The following is a 10,480-nucleotide window of genomic DNA, read 5'->3' as shown; positions in this document are numbered from 1 at the left end:
CGGGACGTCATCTGAACACCAAGTCACAGAGACGCTGCACTTTTTACAGCGTGCGTTTGACCTTTGACCCCCGATGTTTCCACACAGCTCTGATGTGATTGTTTGTCCACATTCAGAGGACAAAGACACACTGTGTGAGCTTCATGTGTCCTTCATGTCCGAACGAGACCAGAACTAACGGTGCGTTCAGGTGCTCCTCGTCTGTGCGAGTGTCCTGCAGTAACACGACACACTGAGTGTGTCTCTGACGTCCAGCAGGGTGTCCTGATGCGTCTCCATCAAACTGACTTTGAGTCTGACTCCCTCATCAGTCACCCTCGTCATCAGCTGCTGACTCAGATCTGGGATCAGCCAGCTCAGTGGCACACAGAGAAAAGACTGAACTGATGTGGGATCAGTGGCCAGAAGTTTGTGGACGTTTGTGAATGTGCAGAAAATATTTGTCGAGTTAAAAAAATGTTGATTTTCAGACTGAAACTAATTTTCACTGAATTCATGTAACTTCAGGGTCAAACACAGTGTGGGAGCTTTGAGCGTCGCTGCGTAACTTTACTGTTCACATTTCTTCAGATCTTTTCCAAACATCCTCCTGCAGAGTGTTTCTCTCAGCTTCAGTAAATAAACTCCACAAACTGAGCCCGCTCTGTTCCCGTAGGACTGCAGATCCAGCGGATCACTTCTCTGACAACAACGTCATTTGATTTCCCGTAAAGTCAGTAAACACACACACACAGTCTGAATGAGTCTGCAAGCTGAACAGAGGAGGAGGAGGAGGAGGAGGAGGAAGAGGAGGATCAGATTCATGTTTCTGCTCTGGTTGAAGAACCGCTGGAGCCTGCAGACCCTGAATCAGTCTGAAGTGGATTCATTCGGGATGAACTCATGTTTTCCGCTGTTTGTCTGACTCACATGTTGGTTTTTATTGAATCCATCAGGAGCTCCGCGCTTCGCTCGCCGTCTCCGCTGCCGTTTCTGCTCGGGGACGTTTTTCTGGAGGAAAACTTAATGAAGTTAACATTTTTGGGGTTTTGGTGTTTTTGGCTCCGGGACCCTGCGGCCACAGAGGAACACTTCATTTCCTCTAGATTTCATTTACTGACCTGAGTCCAGTCACAAGTCAAAAATGTTTTATTTTACCTCTAAACAGCAGGTCTGAGATCAGTTTGAGCAGAGAGTCTGATGGCAGAAAAGTGCAGTAAAAGTACACAAAGAGCCTCAGTACACAGAGAAAACTGCAGCATCAGCACAAAGGATTTGTGGCCTACGGCAACACGACAGGGTCAAAAACATTCATACGTCCACAGAAAACAGGAATCTGACAAAAACTCGACAGATCAAATCACTGATCGATTAGTCAGACAGATAATCAATGAAGATTCCAGTGAACTCTGTAAACCAATCAGATGCTCAGGACGCTGTCACACACACACACACACCTTCAGTGTGACTGACTGATTCAGAGCTTTGTCTTCTTCACCGCCACATCTTAACAGAAGAAGAAGAAGCAGAAGAAAAGAAGGTGAAGAAGAAGAAGAAAAGAAGGAGGAGAAGAAGAAAAGAAGGAGAAGAAGAAGGAGAAAAGAAGGAAAAGAAGAAGAAGGAGAAGGAGAAAAGAAGGAGAAAAAGAAAAAGAAAAAGAAGGAGAAGAAGAAGAAAAGAAGAAGAAGATGAAGTGTCTGGTTATGAAGGTCAGACGAGGACACCGCTGCACACCGTTATACTGACAGGTGTTCCTAATATTTTGTCCACCATGTTTCTGCCTAAATAACAGCTTCATGACTTCCTGTGGTCTGAACCCGATCTGACTCTAACTGTTTCTAATAAAGTGGACACACATCAGGACAGGACCAATAGGAGCTCAGGCTGAGAAGTGAACTGATCTGAGATCTGCAGGACGCTGACAGACTGCATTCATTCTAAGTATCAGCTGGAAAAGAACAAAGTGAAAACTAACAACGACGACGATGATGATGAACAAAACAACACACGAGTCAACAAAGGTCACGAGCTGGAACCAAAGCGCCGCCGTGATGAACGACCAGGACGCCAAAAACCCGGAAACTGACCGCAGGGACGGTGAAACAGGAAGTGGATTCAGAGGAGCCGCAGCCCGGAGGTCCGACGCCGGACCGCGAGACGGAAACGTTAGCGCTCGTTCACACCTGCTTTCTGAGTCACATTCACACCAAACAGGAAGAAAGAAGCAAAATTCTATTATTAAAAAAAACATTTTATAATAATTTAGTTTTTTAATTAATCATTTCAGAAATGTTTTTAGTTTTAAAAATGCAAATGATGATGATGATGAAGGTCACATGTCAGATTGATAATAACGTGATGTTTAATCGCGTTGAATTTTTTTGCTGATTTATTTTTATATTTGAAAATAAATTCTGTTCGGAATTCTGAAGAAAAACAAAAAAAAACAACGAATGAAACAAAAAAAAAGAAAAAATAATTTTCCAGAACGAGAAACATTTTATTTTTATAGTTTCTAGTTTTTTTTATTTCACAGCATCAACAGCTGATTCGTCTGTTTCTGTTGTTCTTTTACTCTGATCTGCCGACAGGACGGCAGGAAAGTACACGAGTATCACAGTATCACAGTATCACAGTAACTCTACTGTGAAACATCAGCAGTATCTGCACAAATACTGCAAATTACTGTACAACCAGCATCAGTTCACACACTGAGAGCCAGATGCTGCAGCGCGGTACCACAGGTTACCACAGGGTACCACAAGGTACCACAAAGTACCACAGGGTACCACAGGTTACCACAAGGTACACAAACACCAGGGAGTGACAACACAATGAGGTCGAATCAGGTCATAAAAAAGCTTCAGCGACAGTTTCTGATCAGACACCCAAAACTATTATTATGATGCTATCATCATCATCATCGTCATCATCATCGCTCAGTGACAATAAAGATTTCTTTATTGTCACTGAGCGTGACAACCCCCCTGTTAGAAAGAAGATAATAAGAAAGATTCTAAAATAAAATTAAGATATTAAAAATATTGTAAATGCAATAAAAATATACCAGAAAATAAAATATACTAAACAACAGACAATAAAATACACCAGTAAAATGTGCCGACAGCAGCTGAAATACACTAAAATGGAAATACTGAGTGCAGCTGACCATTTATGGAAACGCTTCACGAGTTTGCGTCGATTCTCCACATTCATGATTTCAAGTTTAACTGGATTCAAACAAAATCCTCAGATTTTTGACTGAGGTTTGGTTTAGAGCTGCAGATATGTCAGCAGTGGAACAGGATGAGTTTCTGTTGGAGACTTCAGAGGACAGAAATATTCTGTTTAATATCTCTATCATGTTTCCTGCTTGTGTTTAGATTATCTGCAGTAATTGTGGATATTTAAATGCACTTCGTTCAGTACTTATTAACAGTAGCAGTAGTAGCACTGGTAGTGGCAGGCCTGTAAGGTAGCTATTTAACGTTAGCTTCAGCTAACTGGTTTCAGTGTAGCTAACGTAAAAGCTGCTTTAAGTTGGACGATAGCAGCCTTTTCAGAGGAAGCCACAACTTTTCTGTGTTGTTTCTTTTCTGCTTCAAAGACGAAATAAAGGTGAAACTTCACGCCTGTCGTCATGCGTGTCGGACGTGCACGTGCACGTGCACTCAGAGGCTGCTCCGGAGCTTTCCACTGAATCATGTGACCTTCCTTCTCAGACGAGCTGATCATGAGATCACACAGAGATTCATCATGAGGAGTATTCGCTCTGTGTCCGACACGTCTGATGTACTGCATGTGAAAACATACTGCAGACATACTGCAAGAGTACTAGAGATACTGCAAGAATACTACAGGAATGCTACAGGGATACTGCAAGAATACTGCAAGAGTACTACAAGGATACTGCAAGAATGCTACAGAGATACTGGAACAATACTGCAAGAGAACTACAGGGATACTGCAACAATACTGCAGAGATATTCAACTCTGAGTAGAGGTTCAGCTCCAGCATTGTCTGATGTAGCACGATGTCCTCATACATACTGATGGTACATACATACATATTAATATATATATATATATATACACACACACACACACACACATATATATATATGTTTCCTACTGTGGTACATATATATTATATCTACTGTGCAATAGTATAAACACTGTACTTAATTTATCTGCACCCACCATGTGCAATTTTTCACATCTTTTCATTTTTAGAGTCTTTTTCTATAAAATGTGTGTATGTGTATGTATGTAAATATATATATATATAGTATTGTATGTATATATATTACTGTGTTTTTTATATTCTTCCTGCTACTGTTTTTTGCACACACACACACACACACACACACACACACACTCTGGTGCTTCCTCTTCTCTCACTTCCAAATTAAAACCAGAAAACTGAAAAAGATTAGAATAAACTGAGAACATTATAGGCTTCTATTGGACAGTTCAGTTACCAGCCAACCAATCAGAGAGCAGAACAGTGAGCTGTTAACCCTCTGCTGCCACGCACCAAGAACACTGAGTACTGACAGAAGTATTATAGAAAAACCACAGAAGAAGAGAAAACAGTGTGAAAGAGTGACAGCAGAGGTCAAAGGTCACTGCAGGAGCCGAGCCAGACCGGACCGGACCGGACCGGAGCGGAGGGTAGACCAGGGTCAGCTGGACCGTCTCCGTCTGTGGATCTGAAACCTGAAGCTCGTTTACAGACAGAAAGTTTGAATCACTTAACGGCTAAACTTTGTGTTTGTTTTCACGTCCTTTCAATCACTTTGGATATTTATTGATTATTGTCATGATCAGTTCCTCTGCAGATGAAGAGATCGATCATTTCATCCATTAAATGCCAGACAGAGTCCAAAATGTGTGTCTTGGTTTCCACGGTGACGTCTGACTGAGCAGAGACGGGAGGAGGTTTTACTCAATGATCAACTGGAACAATTAATCACTCATTAAAATTATCAATCGATTAAATGTTTGAGCTGAAATTTGATGGAATTGTTGTTAATGTGAGACAGAAATATTGAAAATAATCATGAACCTGATTTGTTTCATAAAAACTGAACATTTTTATATTTAGCTGATTAATATGTTGTAAATATGCCGGGGGTCCGGAGGGGCCGGGGGGGGCACCGCGAGGCCCCTCACTGACTCAACAACCATTTATATTTGTGTTTGTGAACAGGTGATGATGAATATTTTGAATCATTCATGTGCAGAGTGAACACATGAACACACACCTGCTGGATGAAATACCTGACAGCTGCTCACTCTAATTATTATTATTATTATTATTATTATTATTATTACTATCACTATTGTTACTATTAGTATTATTACTATGTTTATTATTATATTATTATATTTAGGATTTGTGTTATTAGTATTATGATTAGCATCATTATTGTCATTATTATTATTGTTATTTTGGGTGTTGTTGGTATTATTGTAATTGTTATTAATGTTATTATAATTATAATCATTATCATTGATTTTGCGTCCGTGCCGGTTTTCATTGGGCGCGTCTGGTTTCTGAGGACAGGGGGACTGGATTCGCAGGACTTAGTTCAGTTTGACTCTAACTTGTGTCTTTTGGCGGATTTTGGCAGAAACTGGTCCCGCGGTTCTAGACAAACCGCTGAGGACCTTAAAGGTTTCGATCTTTGTTGAACTCATGATGAACTAAACTAAAACTGTTCATGCTGAACAAAAGTTTTCCGGATTAAAGCATCATCTTCTTTCCTTTTTCATTTGAGCTGGTCCAGCTGAGCCCGTCCTCCCCGTGTCCGGTCTCTTCAGCGCGGACTCGGGACCGGGTCTTACCTGGGGTTCGAGCTGTTCCAGTAGACCGCGTAGCGGTCGGAGATGAGGCGGTCGTCGGTGACGGCGGAGCAGAGCCGGAGCAGCAGGCCGAGCAGCAGCAGCAGCAGCGGCCGCCCGGAGCGCTCCATGTGCGGCGGCGCGGCGCGCTGCGTCCCGGCGAACATCCGCGTCTCTTCTCTGCAGCTCTGAGCGCGCTGAGACCCGCAGGGACCAGAACCAGAACCGAAGAACATCAAAGACCGCGAGGAGAACAGCCTCCCGCCGGGAACAGCATGCGGACAGAAAGGTTGATTTAATCACTTTGGATCCACAGAGGTGATCGATACTCAATGTCCATCGATCAGCAGCTTCATTCTCGCGCTCTCACGCGTTTAACTGATGATTTCCCAGCAGGCAGAGCGACAATAATCCATCCGAACATGAAGCACTTCTGCCTGTGTGAGGAGAGAAAGTCTTCACGGCGACGGTTTGCCCGTAAAAAACGATAAATTCGTCCAAATCCGCGTCCCGCAGGACAAAGTGTCCTTAAGTTCCATTTTTACTCAGCCGGAACCAGATCAGACCTGCAGCGGGACCGGGTGCAGACCGTGAAGCGTCCATGTGCTGGCAAACTAAACTGAGTCCAACATTTACGCGCAGCGCAGGACTCCGGATCCGCGTCTGCTCAGACTGGAGATCTCATTCAGGATTTCTGTCCTCTTTGTGTCTCTTATGTAACTGCTGGACACTTTGAGAGTCTGCTGCTCCCCCAAACTCCCCGAGCTGCACCGGAGCTGCACCGGAGCTGGAGGTTCACGACCCGCCGTCAGTCCGTAGTAAGACCGGGTCTCTGCTCCCTCTCCGCCCGGATCCCTCCTCTTTGCTCCCGGACTCAAACTTTTCGGGGTTCGCTCGCTTCCGTCCGCCGCTGCAGACCGACCCGAACCGACCCGGACTGAAGTGGGCGGGCTGGACCACAGAGCAGGACAAAGAAGAAGAAGATCGAGTCAAAGTTTGGTTGGAGCTGCAGGAGGAGCGCTTGGCTCCTTTACCGGCTCAGTCCTCAATGCTGATCCCGGTGCGTCCCGCGGGGCGGAGCTTCTGGTTCCCGGTGCCCCGACACCCCACCCCCCGCTCTCTGTGTGTGTCAGAGTACCCTACATGGCCAAAAGTATGTGGACAGCTGAACATGTGACTCTCCGTTCATGGACGTGCTGCAGGATCTTCATCCCCTTCAGACTCCAGAGCGTCAGTGAGGTTCAGCACTGGGACCAGGTCTGTTTGTCCTGAAAGGGTCCAGTTCGGCTGCTTCGTGTCTGGTTGAAACAGAAACTTCAGCGCAATACGCAGGTGTACTTTTTGTACTTTTCACTCAGTGAAGTGACCGTGGAGCCGTCAGGGATCAGGACTTCCTGTCACAGACCGAGGCGGCGCTGAAGGATTCGCTGGTGTTAACGTGATGTTTCTGAGCTCTGATGCCGGCGGAGTCTCCTCCTCTCAGTGATTCAGCACTCATTAATATTTCAGTGTGTCGGCTTTGGAGGGAAAGCAAGGAGGAGGAGGAGGAGGAAGAGAGGAGATGAATCTTTAATTTTTGCTTTTAAAACGGGCCCACAGATTAATGGAGCTGCTCTATTAAACTTTCAGGGGGTCCCATGAATAAATGCAGAGACCGCCGGGCGTTCGACAACCACTGACCATGTAGACCGAGAGAGAGAGAGAGTCGTTGTTCTTGAAGACCACCAGACATCGGTTCCAGCTGAACCCGGACAGCATCTGGACCAGGTGACGCCAGTCTGTCTGTTTCATGAAGACGTCGAGGTGACAAACATCGTCTCTGGATCTGATGAGAGGAAACCAGACCAGGATCCTTGTCCAGCCCGAGCAGAGCTGTGAGTCTGAATAGAACCGCATCATAAAGCCGGACCCGGCTCCTGTTCTGAAAATAAACCCTGGTGGACTTTCTGTTGGCTGCTGCAGATTATTTGTATCGAAAGATGAAATACGACCTTAAATAAGTTCAGATCTGAAATAAAATCATGAATGAAGTGAACTCAAACACAGTGTGTGACGTGGACTTAGTGATGAGACTGAGAATGAACTCATCAACAGGTGGCCGGTGGGTCTGGAGGGTCACCTGGTTCCACATCCAAATCACAGACACCCCCATGTAAAATGTCCAGAGTGGTTCTCAGCGACTCCTTTTAACCATTCGGTCAGTTCACAGAAGATCAGAACCAGAACGGAACATCTGGATCCACAGAGGTGACTGTCTGGGCTCAGCTGGTGTCAGATACTGACGTTCCTCAGATCGACACTGATTCCTCACAGCATCCTCAGAGGCCCGAGGCCCGGTCTGGGTCAGGGGCTAGGGATGTGGGTTTAGGGTCAAGGACTAGTTGCTGGCTGCAGGGGACCACAGCACCTGCAGGAAATGGCTGTAACTGTGTCACTGAGGCCTTCAGAATAAAAGCCTGCATAGTGTTTGTGCCCCGTCAGGCAGATTAGCTGTAAAACACCGAGGGTCTTTGCAGACCATGGGGCGTTACAGAAACCATCAGCTGACGGATAAACGAGCATCGGGAAGTCACAGCACATCGAACTGCAGCTGTTATCACACCTTCATGTGACTCACCTGTAATACCTGTCAGTCAACACTGAGGGTGAAAATAAGCACGACTCTGTTGACTCAGTTATTTTAGATCATTTTTACTCAGGTTTTTTAGATTTCATTGCAAACTGATTTTAGTGAAATCATTCTTGAATGTCCAGCTGATTCTTGTTGCAGCAGCAGATGAAGATGTAACTGTCCCGTTTTTATATTTGTTTTTATTTAAAGTTAATAAATCATCAGAACTGAGTTCCACCGATTTATTGACTGTTGATGCTCTGCCCCCTGCTGGTCATCACCAGCATCACAGGGACAAACTGAGTGTGTGTGTGTGTTACAAAAAATCTACAATAAAGTAAATATACTATCTGTATATATATATATATCAAGTTCTACTACTACTACTACTACTACTAGTACTTGTTGTTCATCACCACGCGCCGCCGTGTGACGGTGAAGCTGTTTGACTCCGCAGGGAAGAATTCAGTCTGAATTAGTTTGAATGATTGGCTCAGACACAAGACAGACTACGCTTTAGGGTCCGACCAATCAGAGCGCTCCGTCTGTCGCCACCTGTGTGTAAGGGTGCGATTGACTTCGGGACTGTGTTGGTGAACTCGTGAGCTCGATCTGATTTATTGTCCCTCTTCAGTGACTGCTTTAGTGGACATGCTGGACAGAGTTTCTGGAGGGACTGCAGACCACCATGAACAGAATCATAATGTGGAAACTCAGGATGAAGAGATCAGATCATCAGACCGAAACAAGGCGACGTCATTTACACCTGAGACCTGATCGCAGGCTGACCCAGACCACGCCAGGACGTGATCCAGGTGTTCAGATTTTCTCCTGATCCAGGTCAGGTATCCAGATCCAGATCAGTTGGCGTCGAGAGTTCTTTGTTCTCTAGTTGTTGTAAACAGATCTCAGAGGAACCCTGCTGTGTCTCAACTTGTGTTTGTCCTTGTTGAAGGAGACGAAGCGTCTCTGCGGGGGTCCGACCTCAGACAGACGGACAGACGGACGATTTAATGGACTGTCTGCTGATTCGTCCATCAGCCTTTAATTGACCCGCTGGCTGTGTGTGTGTTTGTGTGTGTGTGTGTGTGTGTGTGTGTGTGTTTCCTACAAATCTTCATGGGACCAATTAGCGTCATTTCAGAGGATTAAAGGGTTAATTTTCACCCAGAGGACGAGCGTCCGGCTGAAAATGGACGATTATTCACGTCTCATCACGTGTGGACCGAATTACCTGCCGGCTCCCCGCAGGATGGCGTCCAATCACAGAAACACCGGGACGGAGCGGCCCGGGGGAGTCGCTGATGGTGGTGATGGAGGCCAGTGAACCGAACGTTTGCATAATCCGCCTTTTAGGCAGAAGCACTGAAGCTGTCAGACGGATGCAAAGCAGCCGCGGCGGCGGTTAAATCCATGATGGACCTGTCAGCCGGACGGCCATTAGCCGCACGCTGAGACCCTCCTCTCTCTCTGCTTTCTGCCTAAACGCCGTTTTCCTCTTCTTCTCCCCCTCAAACATGTCAAACACGCGTGACCGCTCATCGAGCCGCCGTCGCACACGAGACAAACGCGGCGTTTCGGCGGGCGGCGGCCGGATTAGCCGTTTGACAGCCACGTTGTGTTTGTTTGCGGCGGTCGCTCGGCGGGGAGCGGCCGGGCGGCGGAGGAGGAGGAAATGTGGAGGAAGAGATTGGCTCAGAGGTAGTTAGCGGGACGGCTGATATATTTGGGTGCAGGATGGAGGCCGCGGAGAATTAGCATTTAAAGTAGTTGCCCACCAGGCATTAGCACACCTTGGTGAGCTCAGCCAATATGTTCCCCGCTGCCTCTGAAAACTCCCAAACTATCCAAAAACCCTCCACCGCAGAGGAGGAGGACAACTCACACCTGCCACTGAAGCAACACGAGCAGTGACAGCACAAAGACCCGCAGGTAAACGTCTGAGAGGAAACAGGAAGTGAAACCTGTGTGTGAATGAGTCCGTCAACGTGAACGTTGCCTCCCGCTGTTACATCACGTAAACATAAATATTCCCACATAATC

At 46.0% G+C, this 10,480-nt stretch overlaps 1 protein-coding gene across 1 annotated transcript in view; it reads right to left on the bottom strand.

Annotated features, from left to right (window-relative positions):
* LOC121605307 (ephrin-A2-like) overlaps positions 1 to 6,770 on the bottom strand; it is a 63,077-nt gene extending 56,307 nt beyond the window's left edge. The window contains exon 1 of the mRNA XM_041935179.1: positions 5,830 to 6,770. Coding sequence (XP_041791113.1) covers positions 5,830 to 6,062 — 233 coding nt within the window. The 5' untranslated portion in view covers positions 6,063 to 6,770. The remainder of the gene's footprint in view (positions 1 to 5,829) is intronic.
* Between the last annotated feature and the right edge of the window lie 3,710 nt (positions 6,771 to 10,480).

This window comes from Chelmon rostratus, chromosome 4, assembly GCF_017976325.1.
Source record: "Chelmon rostratus isolate fCheRos1 chromosome 4, fCheRos1.pri, whole genome shotgun sequence".
NCBI lineage: Eukaryota > Metazoa > Chordata > Actinopteri > Chaetodontiformes > Chaetodontidae > Chelmon > Chelmon rostratus.
This window is presented reverse-complemented; position numbering and strand designations above follow the sequence as displayed.